This window comes from Fringilla coelebs (genome assembly GCF_963513975.1).
Source record: "Fringilla coelebs genome assembly, chromosome: 21".
NCBI lineage: Eukaryota > Metazoa > Chordata > Aves > Passeriformes > Fringillidae > Fringilla > Fringilla coelebs.
In genome coordinates, this window is record NC_140047.1 from 7477338 (window position 1) to 7502792 (window position 25455).

The window sequence follows — 25455 nt, forward strand, 5'->3', positions numbered from 1 at the left end:
ACATGCACTTGGAAAACACTGTTCTCTCTGTTCAGTAATATTATTTCACATTCCACTCATTTTGATAACCTTTTCCTTCTCCCATCTACTCTGTTGATTGCCTGGAAAGTGGAGTAATGCCTTCTCCTGAGAGCTGCCAACATGCATAACTAACAGATTTTTCTTTCAAGATACCACTGAGCCTCATTTTGCAATAAATAATTTACAAATTCACACAATAAAAAGTTGGAGGAATTTAAAAGGGAAGCCTCTCTGTTTCACTTCACAGGGAAAGAGCACCAGGAAATTGCTTCCCAGAATTTACCTAACACTCTTAGATTGGTTTATCACCAACATGCCACCTTTTACTCAGACCAGAAAAGGGCAGCCTTGGAAAGGGATGTAGAAATAAGGAGTTTCCATCCCCTATTTCAAACACTAAGTCATGTCTTTGTATCCCTTTGACATGACCTCAGCTTTGGAAAAAAATCTAGGGCAAGCCCTAATTTTATCTATGAAAGAAGTATTCTAAAATCACTTTATACAGATAAAGCAGAGATGATCCCTCTCTGTTAGAAAAACCCACATGTGGTGCTACATCTTTAACAATCTGTACATGCATTCATCTGTCAAGTGCCCTGGCAAATCCAGAAAGCAACAAAGGATCAAATCTACATGGTGAATTTGCAACTAAGAGCCAAGCAAATTACAAGACCACAGAGGTATTTTGTCCTTTGATATGCAATAGCACTTGGGGGAAATTTTCTGGGCTTGTTTATGATTTACTGTCCTCATTTCCAAGAGCATCTTTGATGCTTTGTGCCACACAAGGTCCTGATGCTCAGCACACCAGGAACACGAGATCCCACAGATGGAAAGGGAAATTTATATTTCATATCTTCACAGGACTGAAGTAACTTAGAATAGAATGAAGCAGACCTCTTGAGAAGCAAAACCTACATTTTACAAGGAGACCTCAGACTAGAAAGATTTCTTACCTATAATTCACTTTCCTTTCCTGTCCCAGCAACAAAACATTTGGCATATTTTAAGCTTCAGCTTTTACTTTTTCCTTTCTCTTCTGGTTGCCTGTTCTTTTTATTTTTTTCACTCAAGAAATAAACATTTTCAAATGTTCTGGCTATTTTGTGCCTGTCTTACTCAAACTCAAGGAGGACAAAACTGTCCTTGCACATTGTAATGTGGAGTTTCTGATCTACATTAGTGCATCTTCTGAGCAAATGTGTAACTCCAAAAACAGAAGCTATTTAAAACAATTTCTTCCTCTTCATTGCTTCCTTAAGTTAGAGGTATTGGACTTGGACCAGTAAAATTTAAACTTTAAGCATCCTTCCACACATCCAATTTTGAATCAAATTAAAGAGAAAGTATTTCCAGAGAGATGTGCTGAAACAGGACTGCATGTTTCAAATTAAGCATTAGTTCAAAAGCTTCACTGAGTGAGGATCATTGTAAAAAAGCCACAAATGATTCTGCAACCAGCCAGCAACTGAGAAATGAAAATAAAAGCCTTGTGCCATCTGTGACAAGCATGGATTCCAGGATCCTGCATCACATGGAAAGCTGTCCTGTCTAAACATACAACTATGAAAAACAATTCTGGTAATACCTCTCTGCCTCCAATGACATTGGGAAATCTTTGAAGTGCTGCTGCAAGGGGAGGAAGTTCAGTTCTACCTGGATCACAGAGGGAATGAAAATGTGTGGAAACTGCCAGCAGCCCTCAGGGAGCCCTCAGAAGCCTGGCTGACACAGAACCTGGGGTGTTAGTCAAAACTGAGCTTGCATAAACTCCTTTAGAGCCATATCAGCTCTGTTAAACTGAGATACCACCCACTAAAAAAACCTGACTGTATCTGTTTAGTGTTTTTATATAAATAAAGGTGTCTGCAGAGATCTCCCAGGTTTTAATTAACCAGCAGACTGACTCAAGTAAGGCATTAAGCCTCAGAGGGTTTATCCTAGCAGGAGGATTGAGGAAATAAACCTATCACATCCATGTTTGCAAACAGTCCCCACCCTCCAGCTCACCTTTTCAACATCTGCTTTTGTCACATTGATGTCAGCATCCATTTTCTCAAAATACTGCTGTGCTCGATCAGCTTCTTTGCAATCACGTTCAAACCTCCTTTTACTCTGACAAGAAAAACCAGAAGCCTTCATTATGAGAAGCAAAAGATAGCAAAATCTGCCTAAGATTCATGCCTGCCACTAAAACAATCTGTTGTAACAACTGAAGGATTTTAGGGCTCTCTTGTTTACACTGGAATACATTTCCATATTAACAAACATCAAAAAATGGAGTTACCAGAGGCACATTCTTTGTTCCATTATCCAGGCTGCTCATATTTCAGTATTTTTCCCTTTTAGCATCACTTCCACTCTTGTAGATGGAATCATTCTCTTTCAACACTTAACCCCTTCATTTTTGTAAATCAATGAGGGAGTTAGTAAGATTTATAAATTTGCAAGTAGGACTTTTGTTTACTGATAATCCCTTTTCTATCCTCTCCTGTACTTACAGCCTCACTTTCCATTCATCACATGAATGACAATTCCAATGTATATTTACTTTTGGGAAGCAGCACCTGGCTCAAGAGATGTTCCTGTTCAATTTATTCACACATTATGAAGCTGTTCAACTTGCAGTGGAATATCTGAACAGGACCCTTAGGGACTCTGCAGTTTCAGCAATGCTTAGCACACTTTTCAAGTCATATCAAATGAAATGCTGCTCGTGATAGACAAAGAGCCCACAGAAGCCAAATGTTCTGTTAAAACAGATTTTTTTCAGGACTGTGAGTGTATTTAAGACAGCAGAGTTTTAAGAATCCCATTTCTACAACTTTTATCCATCTACCTTTCTTTTTCCAGTAAAACATTTGGAGCCATCTCTTTGAAAACAATATATAAATGACTTAAATATCACATCTGAGGAATTTGCCACTTACTGCTTCAAGTTGTTTCCAGCAAGTTTCAATGTGTTGTTGTGCCTTTCTGCCATCGTGGAAGTGCTGTTTAGAAAAAGAAAAGAGAAAGAAAACATTTTGAACAACAAAAGCACAAACAGTCAAGTACGCTCAAGAAAAAGCCCAAGCAGAAATCATTCTGACAGCTGTGCTCTGCAAGGCTGGTGAATTGAGCAGGTGTGTGATGACTATCCAATGTCTCAGCAGGCTGCAGATGGATATTTGCATCAATTATAGTGGTTAGTTCGACTAAAGCTAATTAATCCCTTTAGCAATTCTACCTTGTATTGTTCACTGTATCTCATAATTATTGGTTTCCTGTATCATGGGATCTGAGGCACTTTTATCTGATGAGTATTTCTTTGGTGACAGACTGAACACTGGCTCTAAATTAAAATTTCTCTCTACATGAATTTACCAAGATGCACTTGATTGGCACATTCTAACAACTGATGTTTGTCCTGATTTTCATTCAGACTCAACAAAAAACCCTCTTCTTCCTAGTTACTAGCTGTGTGTCAAAGCCAGCTGCTCCTGCCTCTCAAGAGGTTTTTGGTGCCATGGGTCCCTCCAGAATCCCTCCTCTCCCACACTCTGGGGGTGAGTGTGTGCTCAGAGAGTGAGGTGTAAGACAAGTTTTAAACTGAGATGTCAGCTAAACAGGGAACTCCTGTCCTGATGTGCTTTTTGGAACAAGACTCTTAATTGCAGTTGGTTTAAGTAACAGTTCTTAGCCCTTACACAATGTTCTTTATCAAAGAATCTAATCTGCATTAGAGTTTATCCCTCTGCAGAATCACAGAATGGTTTGGGTGGGAAGGAACCTCAAAGAACACTTTGTTCCAACCCCCTGCCATGGCAGGGACACCTTGCACCGTCCCAGGGTGCTCCAAGCCCTGTCCAGCCTGGCCTGGGACACTTCCAGGGATCCAGGGGCAGTCACAGCTGCTCTGGGCAAGCTGTTCTTCCATATGCCTGGCTTTCCCTCAAGAGAAGCAATTCATTCCAGATCATTCTATAAGTCAGTGACCCAGCTCGGGACAGGAATGTGGATGCAGACACAGCTGACTGCTACAACAAGTTATTCCCCTCCACACACCACCCTGTAAAATAAATAATGAAGCAAACTGAAACAGGAAGAGAGAGGCCTTTCTTTTGTATTATTTACAGGCAATTAGTTTAACTCAAATACAGGAATGGTGACACAAAGTAAACTTGAAAAATAAAGGCCAGATATTGCCAGATAATCCCACTAGAATCCATGTGCTCTCACACCCAAGTGCAATCAGATTTTAGATAAATCTAAAGGAACGTGGTACCTATGGTTTGTTGGGTTAAAAAAAGCTCACATTCCAGATCATTAACCTGCTACAAAATGGCACAGTTAGAAAAATCTGCCTGCAAGCACTTTACAATTGGCAGCTCCTTGGTTCCCTGCACCTTCCACTACAGCAACTGATATTTTCCTGTGTCAGGTGAGCAAGGGACATTTCAGAGCTGCCATTCTGGCTCCATCAGACATGACAGCAAAAAGCCCCAAAACTGCAATTCTCTATCATGCAATGTCCAATTGGCTCATTTAGCCTTAAAAATCACAGAAATGTTCAACATGTCTGCAAGAACAGAACAGCACCAGGGCTGCCCTGGGTGCTCTGGATGCTATCTGTAGTCCCAAACACTGTCTGCTAAGGAGGGATGCTCACCTACAACAGCACAGGGACATTCTACATCTGTATGTGTCTGGATGGTGCTTATCACCACATGAAAATTCTTAAAGCAGACAAGAGAGGCCCAGTGGCAGAAATGTTTTCCATCCTGGCCTGTGCCATGCTCAGCTCTGGCTCTGCTCCTGCCCTCTGAGGAGGGAGCACGTGTGGCCACTGGGCCATGGGAGGGGGAGCAGTGACAGCCTGGCACTGCTGGGACAGCAGAGACCTTCTCCAAACACTGCCTCACCACACTGTGACATTAAAAAACCCCTGACATCACTGTAAAACTGCTGGGTGGCAGGGAAAGGCTCCAAGTTGATTTCAGTTCCCTTTGTAGATCCCCAAGTCCTTTCAACTCTGTGTGTGACAGATGCTGCCTCTTCCCTGCCAGGGGCTCCTCGTTTCAGCCTTTTGTCATTAGAGTTTAGGAAAACAGTCCCAAGGAGCAACAAAAACAGTCCCAAGGAACAACTGTAATTTAACACTACATTTTTCAACATTTTGCTAATGAGCATGAAATTCATGGAAGCCTTTACAGCAAAGCTGGAAGTAAAATGACTCGGATGGATTCCTGTTGCCTTCCCTGCTTCCACCAGCCCCTCTTCACTGGGGTAGGAAGGGACCTGATGTGGGAGCAGCTGGACTGTGTGAAACCCAATACTGTCAATGACCCATAAACCTCAGGAAAACAACATGCCAGGTTTGTTTAACAGGAAACAATTGCAGAGAGGAGCTGAAGGATGAACTTGGAAACAAAAGCCCATCAGATAACAGAACGTGTATTTTTAAACCTTTGTAGTTGAATAATGTAATTTTAACAAGCCATCCCTGTTACTTCTAAATTTGCCTCTCTGTAAAACAAGCTGCACAAGCTTCTGGAAGTACATACAAGAAGCACTGAGCAGTAAGACTGCATCCAGTTCAGATTTTGCTGCATTTTGATACTTCACCTTTTTTTAAGAAACTCTTCTGCACAAATGGAATGCTGAGATGCAAAATGGGCATTGCTGAAGATTATTACATTTTGAAATATTAAATAGTGATAAAAACAGGTGCATCACATCTTGAAGAGTTCAGGGAAATACTGCTTTTTTTTAGTTCAACTAATTTCTAAATATATAACCCCTAATTCTTGCTGGGTTGTCCCATATATATGCTTGTTGTAAGCTAAGGCACTTCTGGTTTTGCAAATCTTTGCCCTCCAATGGTAATTTCTGCCTTCCAAAAATTCATTTGTAAATACAACAACTAAGTGGGACCTTCCCACTATCTATATTTCTTCACTGGCCCAATTTTATGGGTTAGAAAAGTCAAGGCACTACAGTCAAGTGATCTGCCTAAAGTCATACAGGAAGCCTCCAGTTTCCTCAAACCATGCACTATCTTCAACTTCTGCAAACTCATTTCCTTTACAATCCTCTTAAACAGCAAATGTCCTCTACCTTCACCTCCTCCCCCCTCCAAAACCCCAGCAAAAATAACTCTAAGCTCAACTATTTCTTGATAAGGTTTCAAGATACAAGTTCTAATTTAAATAAATTTCTTTGAACAAATTAAATAATTGGTTGTTCTACACCTGAATATTTAGCAAATGAAAACATGACAAATTATTTAGAAAATCCTGTGGCAAACTACCACTCTTAGTCACAGGCATTTCAGCAGCACACAATGATGAATTTAGAATAATTCATACAATATTGCTTTTTCCCCCTCCCACACTGAATGTCCAAACTAATGGCTCCAATCAGGCTGTTTAAAAAAATCAGAATATGAGTGAGATGTTCAATAATTCACACCTCAATTGTGCCAGTGAGACATTAGCAGCAGTGTTGGTGGCTCACATGCCATGATTTCCTCCAGACTTTTCACCCATATTTACAGAATTCTAAAAACACATTAGAAACACAATAAAGTGAAAAGTTTGGGATTATTAGTGTTCATTAAGTCAATCCCCCTAAATCACCTTGCAGTCTATATTTTGCAGTCTTTGGCTGGCAAACACTGTGCCAACTTTAAGATTTCCCTGAGCAATATTTTATTGAACTATTAAACCAACTAAATGACCTAAAACACAGGAGCACTGCCCAAACTCAAACCATCCATGACCACAACTGTCCCTTATCCCTGTGTTAAAGCCCACTGTGCCCCAGGGTGCTCTGAAGAATCCACAATGGCCACTCCATCCATTCCAGCTCACAGGATTAACACAATAATGCAGGTTTTAGGTGATCTCAGGAGAGTTCAAAGATCAGTTTGGAAAAGCTCTCCATGACTGAGCTCAACTCATGACCAACCACCACCATTTCAACCAGCCCTGAGTGCCTCGTGCAGTCTTTCCTTGAACAAGGATGGTGACTCCACCATCTCCTTGGACAGCCCAATCCAACCCTTTCCACAAAGAAATTCTTCCTGGAATTCCAAAATTCAGTTGGTAAGACTTGAGATACTTTTATCAGAGTATTAAGTCGCTCATGTGAGGACTGTGGATTAACCCAACTTTTTAAAAGCTTTTGTTATATTCAGAAAGCTTGCAGCTCGAGGAATGATCTTTTTCCTTTGCAAATCCAGCCACATTGGTGTGTTCTCCTCATTAGGATGCTGCCTGTGTCTGGAACAGCTGGGGAGCAACCCTGGCTGCTGTGCAATCAAAGACAAACCTCTCATTGACTTTTGTTGGGCTCAGATTTCACCCGTGTTGATCAAAACCCCGGGAGCAGCGAGCGAGGGTCCCACAATGCAGAGCCTGTTCCTGCCAGCACTGCCACAATTAGGAGCAGCAGGATATTTTTGCAAAACTTCCTTGGTATGCACGAGGGTTTACACAGCCCCAGAGCTCACCCAGCAGACAACAACAGCTTGTTAGAAGATGCATCTTATCTTTTTTTTTTTTCCTGACCTTTTGAGAGAAGCAGGAGAAAAGATATTGCTAAAAGCATCTAATGAAGGACAACACATTCCAGTATTTTTGCTGAGGAGTTCCTGGGCAATTTTAATTTAAATAATTGCCTGAAACATGTAAATTCCCAGCATGACAACAGGGCTGCTTAGTTTCTGTCTAAATTGATCCAGTGAAACCTTTTTCAAAAAGGCTGTAATAAGACAGCCTTGTTTTTCTTAAACAAACAGGAGTTGATTACATGGTTAAACTAAAGACTTGTACATCTATAGTATGTTTGTATTAGAAATAATCATGAAAACAGTGTTAATTTATATGCATAGCATATGGTTCCTTTGACAACATCCTTTTCAAGAATTCTCAGAAAATATATCTAAGGCAAGGGGGCTTCATTCTCTTTTCTATTTACACGTGAGATAATAAAACAGACTGACAAAATAGTTACCTTTGGCTTCTGTAACAAGTACTCCCAGCTCACACTGATAATAAATATAAATACTTCATCCTCCAATTCAAACTCTTATCTCCATTTTTGTTACAAGTGATTTCTAAAATAATAGCTGGTGATTAAAGCACACCAGAGACGGAAATAAGACAACACTATTTTTTCCTTGATTTTCTCAGCAACATTTGCAAAAATCCTGGTCAAATGTTTTTCTTTTCCTGGCTGCAAAGACAGGAAACAGTCTCTTCCACAGAAATCTTTGTTTTTCCAAAAATAGCAATATGTTCTTGAGGTCTTATCTCTCTCAGTTGTAGTAAGAGGGGCATAAGGCAGTCCTGTGAATGCTGACATAAAATTCGTGACCATTTTAACACATATTCATCAGCTACTTAATATTGGGGCATAACCCTGTTCTCCTTTGCAATATCCATAGGAACATTATTCTTATCAACTTGGTCAAGCCTGAAATAAGTTATACAAATATCTGTTCAAGACTGAACTTAATTTGATGGAAGTATCTGCTCCTGGAGTGGTGCATTCCAAAGAAATTCCATTTAATAAACACTATGGACCAAAGCTTCCCAGGCTTCAAATTCCAAATCAGCTGCACAAGACAACCTGAAGTAGCTGCCCCTGTTGTTACTGAGCTGTAACAACAGAGGGAAGGGTGGGGTTTGGAGCAGCCTGGACCAGTGGAAGGTGTCCCTGCCCCAGGCAGGGAGTTGGAATGAGATCATCTTTAAGGTCCCTTCCAAACCAAATTCTGTGACTGCCTGGTGACTGACTGATTGGCACAACCATAAGAGACTCTGTGGCAGTAATATTTATGGTGACTTGTCATTTTCATGCTACATATGACAGATAAAGTCCTTATATTGGGAATTGGAACTCAGAACTTGTTCTGAGGCACAGAGACAATCCTGCAGCTTCCAGTACAGCTCCATGGCAGCAGAGCTAAGGGATCCTCAGGAGCACTCTGCTGCTCTGGCCAGCTCCTGGAGAGCTCCTGCTGAACCATCTCTCTGCAGGGCAGCAAGGCCCTGGAACCAGTGAACACACAGGCTGCTTGGAGATCATGTACCCTCCTCAAACCCATCCCTAGGGACTAATCTGGTCCTCAAAAGCTCACCTGTGCCCAAGTGCTCCACAAAAGCAAACCTAGGGCTTTTCAAAGGGAGATTCATCATTACTACTAAAAGTATGGTGTCAAAAGTTGTCTGTGCTTTTATATCCTTCAATGAAATTAGAGGAACATGCTGCTCTAGCTTCCACCTCTTCTCATTCCCAGCATTGTCAGCAAGCTCTCCTTCCACTGATCCACAGTTAAAAGATGTCATTTCAAATGGTCTGTGGCATTCCTGTGGAATACTTGCACTACAAAAACTCGAAGATGTACAAGTTAATGCCTTAATGTGCAAGGAAATACTTTTAGCTGTTTCCATAGACCCTTCATGCACACATTCACCTATACAGAAGTACCAAAACTTGCAACAGAAATATAAAATATTAAATATCAGCAAAAATGCCAGCTGAATGTGCCCACATGTACCACAGGCTTGGATGAACACCATTCTCCACAGTTAACATATGCACCACTCATCTGGCTTTATTCTCGCTCTTTCTTTTCAGGCCAATCTCTGTGGCTGTACAGGCAGAACACAAAGGGAAAAAATACATCCATGGCCAATGCTCAACCCCCTCAGCCTCAGGCATCTCTCAGTCATGCACTGAGCAGGAAATGTTACTGCTCATAGGAGGCATCTCTCATCTTGTCCCTCTAAAGGGCTCCTGCTGTGCAGAGCAGTATTCAGGCTAATTCACAGAAAATGGACCTGCATTTGTTAGTAAACAGATTTTGTTTTGCCAATCTGATTCCTTCATGTTGTAAACAGAAGCCAATTTATTTATTTGGGCTATCATTTCATAGCTCAATGTACCCAGTCAAAACTGGGAAGAGCAGGATATGAAGTTCAGTGGTCTTAACTTTGAATCCTGCTAAATCCAAAGGTCACATTATACCTTTCAGTTGGGTGGGATATTAGTTTCCCACACAAAATTGCTTTGGAAGCTTCCATAATAAGCTCTTATTTTTTCCCTTCACAGCACAATTCCATGATAACACACCAATATTCAACACAGCTTCATTGCATTTACTATCCATAATTTGGCGAAAACCAACAAACACTCAATAAGAACACAGAATTTATTTTGATCTTTCCTAAGTAATTTTCTGCTTTCTTAATTTTTTTTTTAATAATTACCACTTAACACTCTACTGGTCCAATTTAACTTAACAAAATACAGCTGAAATAGCTCACAAGAAAGAGGATGAATATTTAGAGTAGGACTGTTGTGCAGTGTATTTATCAAGCACAACAAATTCCTATAAATACTTTTATATTTAGATTAAAATTAAGACCTTCATCCATAGGGCAATGAGCTGGAAGTGGGTTAGTCACAAAATATGAGTTGGGGAAAGCTTAGTTTGAATTGCATCAATCTGAAGTTTGGTAAATCACTTCCTTTCACTGTCACTTTCCTTTTCCCACCCCTCACTTGGTCATTGGTTTGTGACTTCTGGAAGGCAGCAATGTCTCTGTGTCCCTGCAGCACAAAGCACAGCTGTGCTCCAAACACACACAGATCTGGAGGCACATCCCAAATGCAACATGGAAAAATCCATTGTGCTCCTGACAGGGCTGTGTGCTGCCACCCTGCCTCATGCCTGCTCCATGCTGGAGAAATCCTCTGGAAAACCACAGGACTCTTTGCAGAACAGGGCACTATTCAGAATGAGTGAACGTGACAGAATTCCTCCAATTATTTACTTTTCATCAACACCTGAGAACCTACAAGAAACAGAAAGTCCTCTGAGAGGCACCCCCTGGATGAATGCACACAAGGAGGGTCCACCATAAAGAACCAGACCTGTTTTGCCCCCATGGTACCCATAAGGATTCATTCATTCCCTGTTCCCCTTCTATCCCCACACAAAATGGAATGTATTGACATCAGGTAAATTCTCTCCCAACCACAGAATCCCAGTGCTGCAGCAGCTCAGTCTGCAGCAAAGCCCTTGGCTTCTACCTGACTTTCATGCTTGATTGTATGGAGCCAGACCAGCCCCAAGGGGAGGTGGAGGTAGAGGTGAGAGCAGCAGCAGTAATCAGAGGGATAGTTCATGACTCCCAAATACATTTTTAGCAAAGCTGCCATGAGCAGGGGCTACCCAGAGCAGCTGCTGCCAGAGGAGGCTGTGACTCAGACCTAGTTTATGACCAGAGATCTAAATCAGAATGGCCCCAGGAAATAATTCTTGAATTTCTATCCAAATTACAGAATTAGATGGATTCCTCAGCCATAGTTGGATGTATGAATCAACTATGTCCTGTGAAGTGTCAAGGGAAAAAAATAAGCCAACAAACAGAAAATCTCAATGGTTGGCTCAGTACATTTCTGTTGTATTGCACTAAATCTTACACATTTCCAACCTAGAAGTGTATTACATGTCAGTGCTTGAGTGTTTGGACTTTACTTCACATCTCGACATGACAGGATCACCTCCTTTTCTTTTGTCAAAGATGGACAAGATTAAAGCCAATTTTGTAATACTGCAGGTCACAGAACACAAGGTTGGACGAGATCTTCAAGATCATCCAGGTCAAACTTGACACCTTTGAGAGCCACCCCAAAGTAAGGCTTTGGTGACATTGGGTTGACATGAAGCATGACAGCAGAAGCAAGTTCTTTCCCTGAACCTCTCAGAGGTGATTCCCACCCCATGTGTGTGACTTGATGACATCTTCCAACAGCAATTCAGTCATGGGCATCTAACCTCAACAACCTCATGAGGAATCTGGATGGGACATGCCCTTCACACAACACAGAACTGAAATTTGAGCTTTTAACCAGCTAACAAGGACCCTGAGGAAGAGAATTTCTCCTGAGAGAGCATGAACACAGTAAGACTGAGAGAGTACATGAAGAAGTTCAAGTGAGGAACTGCACTATAAAGAGTTTCACTTCACTGGGCAGCTGGGAAGAACTGAAACAACACAAGGAGTTCTCCCTCTCACTGTGTGAAAAGCAGGCAGGGTGTGTACCTGACTTCAGTGACTGTGAGGGAAAAACAATCCATTTGGTACACTGACAACATTGAGAGGAATCTTATGGAAGAGGAATGTGTAATATGATAAAGTCACTGATTTACCTTTGCTCCTAAAGATATTCAAGTTTCACACAAGCAGCCTTTGCCTGATTTTTTGTAACCACTTTCTAAAGGTCAAAAGCCATCATGCGACAAAGCACAGGATCTAAAAAAATGTAAAGGTAACCCAGAACCCTCCCAAGCTCTAAATCAGATCAAAGGAAAAAAGAGGTATCTCTCTTTTGAACAGCACCAAAGCACTGACCTTGCACATCATCCCACTTGTCCAACCTGCACACTTGTCCTGTCTGGTTTTGATCAGTTGCTTCTTTCCTGATTTTCACCACTATCAACCATCTTTTATAGAAAAAACATGACATAGGCAGCCATCAAGCACACCTTTCAGAGAGCCAAACAAACCCAACATATGTACAATTTGCGTGCCAAATGAATTTTACCCAGCATAAAACCAATGTAAGGCATGATAAAGCATCAGTTCTGCACCACTTACAAGCCAGGGGCTTGCACTTGTCAAGGAAAACCCAAGAAGTGATTTATTACTGTGTGACCCCAATCATCTGCTGGTGTAATTCCACCTGAATCAATAGAGCTAAATGAGCATGAACACAGAGCAGAACAGGCAGGCAGCAGCCCCCATGTGTTCAAAGATCATCAGCCACACTCACTGCCCACGACTCCAGCAAACACTCCTGTTTTTGCTGGAGTTTCCTTAGGAAACAGAAGCTGTATTTAGAGATATTTGAAAAAGTTCTTCCCTGTGAGGGTGCTGAGGCTCCAGAGAAGCTGGGGCTGCCCTATCCCTGGAAGTGTTCAAGGTCAGGCTGGCCAGGGTTTGGTGCAGGCTGGTCAAGTTATCCCTGCCCATGGCAGGGGGAGAATGAGATGAGCTCTAAGATCCCTTCCAACCCCATTCTGATTTGCCTGACCACTTTCTGCTGGACTTGAGTTCATCTTTCACACATTTATAGTTATGACACCTCTGTGTATCACTTCCATCTTCCAGGTGGGAAAGTAACCAAAAGAGCAAAGGTCCTTATCTACCACAGCCATGCTGAAATCATTGGAAATTTTACCATTTTACAGGTATTTGGACACCTGAATGACTTAATTCAAGACTCAGTGGAGAAGAATGTGGGTCTCCCAACTCCTACACATGGACCCAGCCCCAGGAGTGGCTCATCCAAATGATTCTTTGGACCTGGAGCACAGCAGCTGATGGCAGAACAAACAGCGAGCACGAGAACTCTGCCAACAAAATTTCTGGAAATACCAAGTCATTCATTAATTGATATCATAAAAGGTTTTGCCTAAGCTGCAGCTCTCTGTAATATTTACACAATATCCACCCTCCCCTCCTGCAGATCTCAGCAGGATCAATGCTGTTACAGGATGAAGTGAGAGGCTGTGTATGAAAAATGCCTGAGGGTGGGAACAGTTTCCTTTTCAACACTGTTTTCTCATGAATGAGAAATCTACAGGAACCAGACAAGGATTCCTAATTCCTATAAGCTTGATTTATGTTGCAAGAACAAAACAACTGTGACTGACAACTGTTTTCTGTTAAAGGCCAGTAATTATCAGCAACAGCAGGTAAATACACTCACTTGCTTTTTGCTGTTCCCATGTTTTTATCACTGGGCCAATATTAAACTAATTTTCCTGTCATTCACCCCTTACTTATATGAGCCACACTTACTAGAAAAGTTTACAAACAAAACAAAAAGCCAATAGTTACCGCTCAAATTCTTTACAAGAAATATTGCAAGCCCTCTTCCATGGTACTTAGAACATCTAGATATTCCAATCAACGTATATGCCCATGTAATTGAAAAAACAGGTAAAAACATAAGAGTTGACAGAAAAATGCCACACTAGAATGCTGCTTTTTATTCCCTTTTTTTCCTCCTTTTTGTACAGATCCATGCTGCATACAAGGTCACAGAGGGGCTGAGAAAACATTCTCATCACAGCTATAAGTAAAAGATCTTTCCATGCTGTCCCTGAAACACTACCCACCATTCTGCAGATTAAAGGAATGTCTATATATTCTTTTCCTCTGTTGACAGAATTATCATTCTAATGCTATACTTAGAAAAAGGTGGTGATTTCCAGGGCTCTGCTCCCACACAGCACCTCAACACATGCTTAGTGTTTAGTGGGACTATTTATAAATGTATAAGTTCTGCAGGAGTATTTTTGCACTTTCCAAAATAGACTGACAGCTTGGATATGAAATATAATGCTCTGATGCTCTCTTTGCACTTTGCTTAGTCACTTTATACCTGTTCTGTGAGTATTTGTAGTGCTTAGAATCCTTCTTCTGTGCTCACACATCCAGGAGATAAAAGGGTTCAAGGCAAGGAAGGAAATCACATCTCAACTATCCATTTTACAGAGCTGGTGATGTGCAAATTAATCAGCTTTGAACATTCAGTGTAGCAGGCACAGAGGTCCCTAAAGTACCAACTGCAATAGAGCACTAACATAAAGCTATTAATTCCACCAGTCTTGAAGGACAACAGCTTGAAACCCACATTCCCCACCTTCAAAGAAGACAAACTCCCTATTTCTTATTAAAATAATTTTTAAAGAGTCCCCTTGGCCAGATCTGGCTGAGAAGCACAAAAAATGTGAATCAAAATCCAAATAATTCTCTCAATCAGCCTCAGCACTGCAGTTCCTCTGTTTATTTCAGGCTTTACACAGTGCTGCTGGACTCTTCCCCAAGCAAGCTTTTGGCTAGCAGAGCCTTAAGCACAGATGGGTCTCTGACCTTATTTAGGAGGGATTCTCCTGCAGGCATTCCTGTCTGATTTTATAACATTTGATTCAAACGGTTCAGCGACTTGGCCAGGGCACATAACCCAATTCTTTAATGCTTGGTTCATTAGCACAGCTCATGTTTATTAACTACAAATAAATCTCACTTAACATTGAATTCCACTACCACTAATTAGCTGTCTTAAATAGCAATTCCTTGTGAATAATAAATAAAAAAGGATGGGTTACCGATTTCCTCTCCTGTTTCAGCTCCTGCACGTAGCGTGTTAACTCTGCAGTGATCAGAGAGGTCATGTTCTCTGAGATGACCTCATGCTGTCCAGCATAGTCATTCATTTCATTTAAAGTGGCTAGGAAGGCTCTAGTTGATGTGTACCTGCAAAGGACAGAAATGCATTTTGGTTTTAGTCCCTTTTTTTTCAGACAGACACAGAGGAAAGGGAGCTGGGATCCTCCTTAAGCACTTAGCATTGCTATGAATTAGCACAGATTCACTGGAAGGAATTTCTCCAAAGGAAGCCTGTCCCACACACTGACAGTTGTCTGATAAGTCTATCTCAATTTAGACAGTTTGACACTGGCCCTTAAAATATCACCACTTTAGAGTGCCAGGTTCTTTATCAGCACAGCTCTGGGGCTTCAGTTTTCTAATCTCTACTCACCAAACATTTCTAGTTGTACTCTCTCAATTCCTACAGTTCAGTGCACAGAGTCATCAGTATATCCTACCTGGATAAATCCTGTCTAAGCAAGCAAAATTTTGGCCAGCATAGCCTAGAAAAGAAAGTTTTTCATAGTGTAAATTTGATTTAAATCAGATATAGTTTATAAACTTTTCAAATAAGTCGAGTTTTTACTAACCAGCTGTTCATTGTCAACCCATATTTTTTTAGTACCTTCCATCACAAGGTTTATTTTTTCATATCAAATAATCTCCCATAGAGCATTCCATGTATTATTGAAAGGAAGAAACATCTGTGCACACAAATTTTGAAGCAGCAGATTATGTCACTGGTATATTCAGCCCAGTGCCAACAGAGCTGCATTTAAATACCCCAGCTGGCTGTGCTGGGCAGCTGGGAGCCAGCAGCAAGACACTACTACATACTAGAAAAACTATTGTTGTTGTTGTTATTATCATTCTAATTGTAAAATAGTAGTGGCCTGCACTGGTAACATCACCTAAAAGTGAAAAATCAAAGCAAAGATGGAGATATTTAGAGGAAATAGAATGGAGTGGTACAAGTAGGGATGAAAAAGGCATCAGATGAAAATAAAAACAGAAGAAACTAAAAAGGGGACTAAAAGGGGCTAAAAATGTTACAAGCAGAAACATTCACAGTCAAAATGTGAAATGAGAGAAATCCCAGTTGCAAAAAAAATCCCAAGGTATAAAAAGGCACAGAACTAGAGATTGACAATGAGCTTGAAAAAGCTGATTTTTTAGCCAGGTTGTCTCCAAGCAGCATCTGAGGCATCCAAAGGTCACATGACAAATCCCCAGACATTGTTTTGAGACATGAAGTAACTACACTGAGGTGAACACTGTATTTATAAAGGGCAAAGGATGCACAGGATCTTCTGTGCCACATCACATTGAATCATTCAGCTCCAATATCCTTTTTCAGCAATGAAGGATGTGCCAAAACCCATTGTAGTAAACTCAAAATACCCATTTATGGTAGAGCTATCCAAAGGCAGATTTATTCCTAATCTTGGGTACAGACCATAACAGCCACTGTGCTGGTAACATAATCTTCCTTGTGTAAATATCAATATCTCAGGAAACAATGGCATAAATAACTGATTCCCAAACAATGTTACTAAAAATAAATTAAAAAGCAAGCAAAAAGCCTGTTATCTCTGTTTCACAAGCCACTGGAGTAGCTGTATAGAGCAGCTTGGGGGGCTGACCCAAAAAATCTGTATTAATATAATCATCCAATTGGAGCCATATCCTATCTCTTTTGAAACATGTCAAATTTCAAGGTCAAGGGTTTGAGGCTGCTGCTGGGCTCTCCAGAGGCAGAGCAGCCTCCTGGAGCACCAGGCTGAGGGTCAGCCCCTGCCATGCCTTCCTTCAGATCTGCATTACAAAACCCTGACGTTGAGAAATTCTGGGGTCACAGTGCTCCAAGGGGAAAGGTTCTTGCTCTGATTTAGAGTCTGGTGGGAAGTTCATCTTCTAGAAAATTCTTCCTAAAGAATATATCTTAATTCTCTCCAAGGGCAGGAGTGTTCTTAGGGACCTGTGGTGTCTCATCTCTGGGACCTTGCTCCTCAGAGAAGGAGCTGAGCTCTCTGCTGCTGTCTGAGAGCACAGCATCAATCCCCTGCCATGGGGACAGGTCTGAGCAGGTGAGTCACAAGCAGACAGGTGAGGCTGTGCCACATCCTTCAACAGCAGCAAGCCCCAGGATACTGGGAGTACAACCCTCCATCCTGCTCTGCAGGACTCACTGTGGTGTTTGAACATTACTCCTTTTGTAAATTACTAATCTGTGTTGTCAGCCTGTTTGAGTCATTTAATACTTACACAGAGTGCTCGAGTTTCATGCTAAAATTAACAACTGCTTCTGCTCCTGCTGAAAGCAGATATGAATTTGGTTCTTCACTTCAGAGAACCAGGATCAGTCTGGCTTGAAGGTTTTAAGGCACATTAAAAAACAAATGAAATCAAAACCCCAACCCAGGCATCCAGAAACTGCAACATAAGGGAACTGAGTAGTTACAGGCCAAACCCACTGCTTAGTATCTACCCCACAAGGCTGTTTCTGCATCTGTGATGTCTATATTCCTACACTTGACATTCAAACCTTGGCTTTAGAAGCCATATCCTAGGTGATGACCCAAACTTTGCCATGCCTCCATCAATGTATGCTCACCCAGCAGGGGATCATGAACATACCTGTATTCTTCCTCCTCTTTGGAGTTTTTCTTGGGTTGGTATTTCTTTGAAAGATTCCTACAATTAAAAATACAGAAATAGAAAATAATATTTTAAAATATCCTTTGAAGCTTACTGTTGATCTTTAGCTGCACACACATGCTGTGAGGCTGGAGTTTTTATCTGCAGTGAGCAGATACCTCTCCTGAAGCATGACTATAATCAGGCTTTGATTGTGCTGCAGTAACACTCTAAGAAGGGGCTGCACAGTGCTCCAGTCTCTAACTACAACAAAGTAGCAGATTCTGAAGGCAAGAAGTTGCTAAATAAAGGTCATGAAGTTGATACACCTGGGTTGTGGCTCTGCTGAAACACTGATCTCCTTCACCTGATCTAGAGGAGAGGCTCTTTTAGAGTAGGAGTCATCCCAGGAAAGGGAGATCTGAGGCAGCAGATGACACTCTTGGCCAGGCAAGTTTGCCTGCCTTTAGCAGGATGATTAGAAGGCAAAAAAAAACCTTCACAAAGCTGTGGGAAGCTGAACTGAGACAGCAAAAGGGGGTTCATTTTGTGATTATCAACTAATGCTGGGGGAAGTGTGACATTTGATTATCCTAATTAGCACAGATGATTGCATCTCATTATCCCCCAGCCAACTACTGATTTAATTTTAAAACACCAATATGCTCTTGGAGTGATTGTATCTTAAATAAGAAACCTGAAGCTTGCTGAGAGCACATCTGACAGTGATTGCATGGCTTTCCTTGCCCCACAAGCCTCTCATTAGCAGCAAATCCAGGGATTTGGGAAGGTGCTGCCCACCTGGCCCTGAGTGCACCTTGCTGGTGTCAGCACCAGGATGCACAGTGCACTGCAGCACAGCACACCCTCCAACCAGTGCACAGCACAGAGCTGACCAATTCTAAGGGCTTTTCAGTGCTCCTCTGTCCTAAAGTGAGCCCCATTACTCTGTTCTCTCTGGCAGCCTCTCACCCTGCTGGGAAAGGGAAGCCATTTGGTTTAGTTTTACAAGGTTGTTTCAGTGATGAAGAGCAGCACACAGGGAGTATTGATGGAATCATTGTCCGAAGGAGGACTGAGTTTTATCAACTCCATGCCAAACTCTTTGGAGAAGTCCCAGAATACATCAAGTTGTAATGAAGCTGCTTTTTCAAAGGTGTAACCCACTCCCTGCTGATGCTGGTTTTGCTGCTGACTTGGGGACAGCAGGGCCTCCCATCTCACATTTCTTATTCCTTTTGTTCTCCTTGGGGAATTAAGGAGCATCTGCCCCAACAGAGGAGCAGCCAGAACTCTGGCAGATTTGCACAGACAAACATGTGTTCCTCAAAATTTAAGTATCTTGACTGGAAGGGATCCAAATGAGTATTTCCCTCTCAGTCTTTGCCTTCTCTCCAAGAATATGCTCTGAAAAAATTAACTTCTCTAGTTCTGCAGCTTCCACCAAACACCAGCCTGGGAAGGGTTCTGCAAACTGTTCTGCATGATGAAAATAAATTTTACAGCACCCTTTGTATGCCATGGGAATGCCTCCTCCCATGCACCAGCTTGAAGGGGAAAGGAAAAACCACAAGAAAAAAGCACAGAAGGCTACAGTAATAAGGCATTTTCACACAGTCAAAACTCCACCTCCCTGCACTGTCATGCTGCCCAATTAATTCTGACACACACAGCAACTGGCTTCCTGTGAATCTTTAAAGGTGCAGAAATGCTACAGAGCTGAGGGGGGGGAAAAATCCACAGTCTGCTTTCACAGACAAAAACCACTTACCAAGGATTAGCATCTGGGTTAAACACTTCATTATCTTCTATGCAATTTACACAACATACAAATTGAGTCTATATATTGAAGTTCTCTAATTATTTTTTGCTGTTTTCTAAAATCAGATGCAGGGGTTTAAGCAGGTACACACAAAAACCCCCACAAAAACCCAGAAGTATTTTTGGAGCTCAGCATGTCCTGGTGCAGTGGCACCACCAGCACTGCCCAGGAAGCAGTGACAGTGACACCTTCAGTGCTAACAATGATTACAGAGGGAGCTAACACATAATAAAACCAGCTCTGGAAAGATTCTGTGCCACTCTGAGCACCCATCTCCATGAGTGTTTCTATTTGCCTTTCACTCTGCATCATTTTTTCTGCCTTTCCAGCTTGTTTCTCTGCTCCCATATTTCAACTTGGGTGACAAATGTGAGAGAAAGATGTCAGACATCAGGGGTTCTGATTCTCAGATTATCCTGACACCTGAAGCATTTTTTCCAAGACATTTTCCTTGAGGTCATCTATCCATCATCACATTAGGCAAGGGTTTTGACACCCTTTGTGATGCTCTGAGTGCATGTGCTGCAAGGGAGTGACAAGGACATAGCACCTCAGCACTGGGAGCACAGCATCCAGCACATCAGGGTCCCATGGAAGTTAAAATACCTAAAATAAGCATTCTACCATTGTTTCTACATTCCAGCCTAGCTTAATGATTCAATAAATACAATGCAAAACAATTCAGAAAATAACCAAGTCAGATCTGGACTCCCAAACCAGGCTAATTGTAAATGGTATGTAAATCTAACCTAAAATATTAAACATACATTAGCAGAATTACAAAGAAGAAGAAAAGAAATGTTTTTAAATAGAAGAAAATTTAACTTCAGTAGATGACCAGGCTGAGATGTAGATAGATAGAGAGGAGCAATAGCTAGTTAGGTAACCCAGGGATGGAACAGAAAATACAAGTTGTACAGAAGGAAATGAATTTCAGCAGCTTTACTTACACAACAAACAAAATTGAGTTATATCCACAGGACTACCTGGAGTTAACCTGTCTCTTCTTAATAACATTTTCTGCATGTTATGACATGCAGTGATGTGATGCAGCCCTTTTACACCAAATGGATGTGGTACAAAAATGGTTTGCACCAGGCTTAAGGACACTTATTAAATAAAAGCAGATGCATGATTTATTTTTATTTTTTAATGTCCAGCACTGTTTTACCTCAACACTTGACAAGTCCACATTTTTTATTGTTTTTTTCTTTTATAGTTCTAACTTCACAGATGTCTGCAAGCAACCCTGTGTTTAAGAGCTCCTTGGGGACAGATGTATTTGTCCTCAAACCATGAAAAAACAGAGAGGCAGGAAACAAATAGACCATGGTTTTTTGGGAAGTCTAGAACAGAATAAGAAATAAAGCTCAGGAATTCATAGTTTCTACATGGTCACAGGTAAAAGAATCTTTCACTTTCGTTTATGTGTTGTTTGGGTGTTTATTTTAATAATTAAGCTCTTTGTACCTGGAATTTGTCATCCTGAATACTCCAGTGAGTCCAGTGCAGGATTGTTCCTAAGACAGGCCAGCTCACCCAGATACTCTGCTGGGCTTTCCCAGTCCAGTCACACTCTCTTTGTTCCAGCTCATTTTGCCTCTGTAATTCAACCCCTGCTCCTCTCCATAGGATGTGAGCAATTTGTTCCTGCACGAGTCATTTTCTATTTCCTGCTTGTCTGTAGCAGAAACCCTGGGGAACCCTCCTGGCATTCCCCTGGGAGAGCACACAGCCATCAAGGCAGGGATTTATCTACTACCAGCTCCTCATGAATCACAGGCCATTGTGCATCTCCAATCCACTCAAACACAAGCAAGTTCTGGGTTTTGTTTTTTTTTAATTGAAATAGACACTGTGTTAAATACACAGATCAACTGAAACCTCAGACCCCATCTCTTTCAAAGCCAATAATAATGGAAAGAGCTCTCAAGATTTCTTATCACCATGTAAATAAAAGGTGAGTTTACTGGAGGGGTTAGGAATAATTATTCCTGCTGTCTCCCTCCCAGTTAACACCAGCACTTCCAGTTTAGCACTGGTCACTAGTGGCTGCCAACAAAATGTTGTTCAGCAGGACCCCCTATGTGCTATACTCCCTTCTCACCCCTGATCAATTCTCAGTTTTTTCTACCTCACTGGGAAAAGCAAGGTGATATCTACTCCTGTGGGAGGGTTCTTAGCACCTCTTCCCCAGGACCTGACCTCAAGGAAGATTTTTTCTGTCTGGTTCACACATTCTCGTCTCTGACTACAATCAAACCAGACATGGACATATAGAAAATACCCAGCAGCAATTATTTAGGATTAATTCACAAAAATCTCTGCTCTGATCAGAAGATACCTCAAATGTTTATAAAACTGTAATTCAAATCTCAGGCTGTAACCTTCTTAACTACATAGGAAAAATTACCAAGGGCTGGGCTGACTTTCTGACCTGTAATTCCTCCCCATGCACGTTGAAAAAAAGGCCTGTCTTAGTAAAAGAAAACCTAAACTTCTCCTAACAAATGATCATTATTCCATTGAATGCTTAAACCCTTCAGCATTTTTGCACAGCAGCCCCAATTTCATGGAAAACATTACAGTGCAGTCCTCAAAGCCTGAGCCATTAATCATGCATAAACTGTGAGTAAGCCCTAGTGTGCTGCTCAGCCACCTCAATAACCTCTTTTTGCAAAACATATGATTACTAGCAGATATAATACAACAGGATCTTAAATTAACTTTTACTTTCCAATCTCTAAATTAAAGCTATTTTCTAAAAGCCATTATGATAAACAAAAACACCACTGACACAGCAAACTTGGAGCTGATTACAGAAGTCCAGAATTTTACATATCAACTTACCTAAGCTGTTTTGCATAGCTGAGTTCAATCTCTGTTCTTTCTTTTACAAACTTGATGTACTTTTCCAGAACATCAATACCCCACTGCGTGTGTTTTTCTAAGTTGTCAAACTGGTCCTGCAATGAATTTTAAAAAAAAAGTTTAGTCTCATTGAACACAGAGACAAAATTAATTTACAAAGGGAGTATCACCATACAGAAAGTGTTGTTAATATTTTCCATTACCAGTTAGATACTTTTATAGTGAGACAGGTTTTTAATCAACAGAAATCTGTATTTTAACACAAGCCAAATTCAGTAACACTCTTCATTACTCATTTCTGAATCAGTTTCATTCCAGAAATACTGGCAATTCTATACAATACCATCTTCTGATATAAATACTTACCCCTAGGATAAGAAATAAATACTCCACAGCATTTTGTTTTACTCTGAAGAACTAACAGAAGTTCCATGAATTTGGGAACTACTCCTAATTGATAATTCTTATTTTCATATGAAAATTGTAGATTTAAACCCCAGCTTTGCCAGTGCTATGAATTTAAAATGTTATCAGAACAGTTAATCTTTTTACAGAGAAGACTTCAATTCCTTTGTAGCCTGTTTGTTCTAAACCAGATGACACAATGCCCCCCAAAATGACATAAACTATGTTTTCTGAAAGTTTTCTTGTCCACCTCCATTTAGATACAGATACTGCTTTGTTCTTCAAATATTGTTGCCCTCAAAAACAGTCACACATGTTTTCAATGAAATCAAGAACATTCCACAAGTCGGTCTGGGATTTGCAAATGCCAAGAGAAATTAAGCAACTCTAAATCCAAATTAATTATCCAAGCCAGTTTATTACAATCTGCAGATTTCAATTATAATCACCTTATTTTTCAAAATTTGGTTACTTCAACAGCACTCAAATTCCACAGTCCATTCCACACAGCTTTGCAGAAGTTACTGTTTCTACAATACTTTTAAAGTGTAATACATTGAATACCTATTCTGACAGACATACACTGTAAAATAAACAAGGGCTTTAATATCAGCCTAAATTATTTGGCATCAGGTTCCATTCTGGTTTACAAGGAAAATAGAGACTAAGTTTGTACAATCTACAAATTAGATTTACCATGCTTTCCAAAAAACTACACACAGCACTAGGTTTGGGGTGGGATGCTGAGCTGCCACTACCAAAGATTCTGACACAAGTAAATGCTTTTCTGCAAAAGATTTGGCCCTGTGGCTCAGTTTGCAGAGCTATCACTGAGATACAAAAGCCAGACAAGCCCACTCCATTTAGATATAGAGCAGAAAAATAACTGAAAGCTACAACAAAGCCTGGTTTGTGAATATGTTGCTTTTATCAAATACCACTTTCTGCTCTGTAGCACATCTGGCTGTGACAGAGTTACACTGGTGGCAGGAGGGACTCTGCCAGCCTTGAACAGACAGGAGCTGATAGAAAATAAACCTTCATTAAAGAAAAAAAACTGTTAATAAAGCTGCTTAACTCTAATATGAAGGGGAGAAATAGGAACCATGTTAAGAAGAAAAAATCTGCAAAACACCATCAAGAAGGGAGTTAATCAGCAGGTAAGACTCGTGGAATGGGACACAGGGTTTGTGCATTGTGTGTTTGCTGTGCTTTAGCATCAGGTACTATTTCAAACCAAGTCAGCCCAACCAGACTAGGTTTCCACTTAAGTTATGTCAGTTTTGGTGTCAGTTAAAGAGGCACTGGAGGCAGAACAGCAAAAAGGTAATAGTATAAAGTTAGAAAAATAGTAAAGAACCTTAAGTGCTCCAGGACTGTGTTCCAGAAACTACAAGAAAGTTTCTAAGGGCTACTGAAGTAAAAAAATTCAAACTACAAAATAAAATCCTTCCTTCCAGCAATATAAATCACCCTCAAACCAGTGTAGCATCAGTCACTCAGAAAGAGGATGTGTGCATTCTGCAGAAAGGGAGAACACAGACTAAAAGCATACATGTTTGCCTATATACAAATCTCTATTTCACAGTTTCACAGCTGGGGAGAAGGCAAAATCAGGGGTAACAATGATCCTCCTCCTATGGGACCAGGGCCCAGCTCAGCCTGGAGTCTGATGCCAGCACAGAGAAGCACCTTCTGCTCTGCTTCAAATGTACAACCTCTCCATCTCTGGGATTATGCTGGAATCAGGAGAGTAATGCAAACATGGCCTTTTTAAGGTTTCTGATAAAGAGGTCTTCTAGCTCTCCCACACCCTACTCTTCCACAATTTACATTATTTAACATAAACACATGCATATAAAATAAATACCCCATGGGGAAGTCCATTAGTCACAAGTTTACATGGATTCACACACTCCTGATTTAAAGAAGGGAAATCTCAGGCAGGGAAATTCACCCTGTAATCCCTGTAAGCAAATTTAACCACCTTTCTTGGTACAAATGTGATCTGATAAACTAGCTTATTATCCCATTGTGACCCCATCCAAAGAGGAGAGGTCAAAGTTTCCCAGAGGAAAGAATGCCTTTCAAGGAGATCCTGCCCTTCAAGGTAATCCAGATTCCAAAACAGAGCAGGTTCACCCTGAAAAGGCAACCCTGGTGGTGGCTTGTCCAAACCTCCCACCACCATCCCACCCTGAATCAATTCTCAGAGCATCATTTAGATCAGAGTTTGAATAAAACTCTGAAATGGCCTCAGTGTGGGCTGGCATCCCAGAGAGGGACCTGCTGGACTGTTTCTGAGGACAAGTTGGTGAAATAAAACTCCCTGAGGAGCAGTGTAAGAGGAGCACACGGTGGTGCAGCTGTCAGACAGATCAACCAGGGGAAGATGCTGAATTTCTATTTATAAAGTGAGATGAGGCACTTGCCCCGTGCCAAGCTCTAGGCAGAACCACCTCAAAAGTACAAGCACTGACC

At 41.1% G+C, this 25455-nt stretch overlaps 1 protein-coding gene across 10 annotated transcripts in view; it reads right to left on the minus strand.

Moving 5' to 3' along the window:
- The window catches only part of FNBP1 (formin binding protein 1), a gene marked incomplete at its 3' end in the record, with an annotated part of 89922 nt that overhangs the window by 38156 nt on the left and 26311 nt on the right, over positions 1-25455 (minus strand). For 9 of the 10 annotated variants that reach the window (XM_084219410.1, XM_084219408.1, XM_084219411.1 and 6 more), the window contains exons 2-6: positions 22549-22664; positions 17877-17933; positions 15197-15344; positions 2952-3014; positions 2032-2136 (exon numbers count right to left, since the gene is read on the minus strand). In XM_084219410.1, coding sequence (XP_084075536.1) covers positions 2032-2136; positions 2952-3014; positions 15197-15344; positions 17877-17933; positions 22549-22664 — 489 coding nt within the window. Of the gene's footprint in view, positions 1-2031; positions 2137-2951; positions 3015-15196; positions 15345-17876; positions 17934-22548; positions 22665-22935; positions 23051-25455 lie in introns of those variants that run through there. The other variant, XM_084219416.1, reaches the window with a different exon arrangement.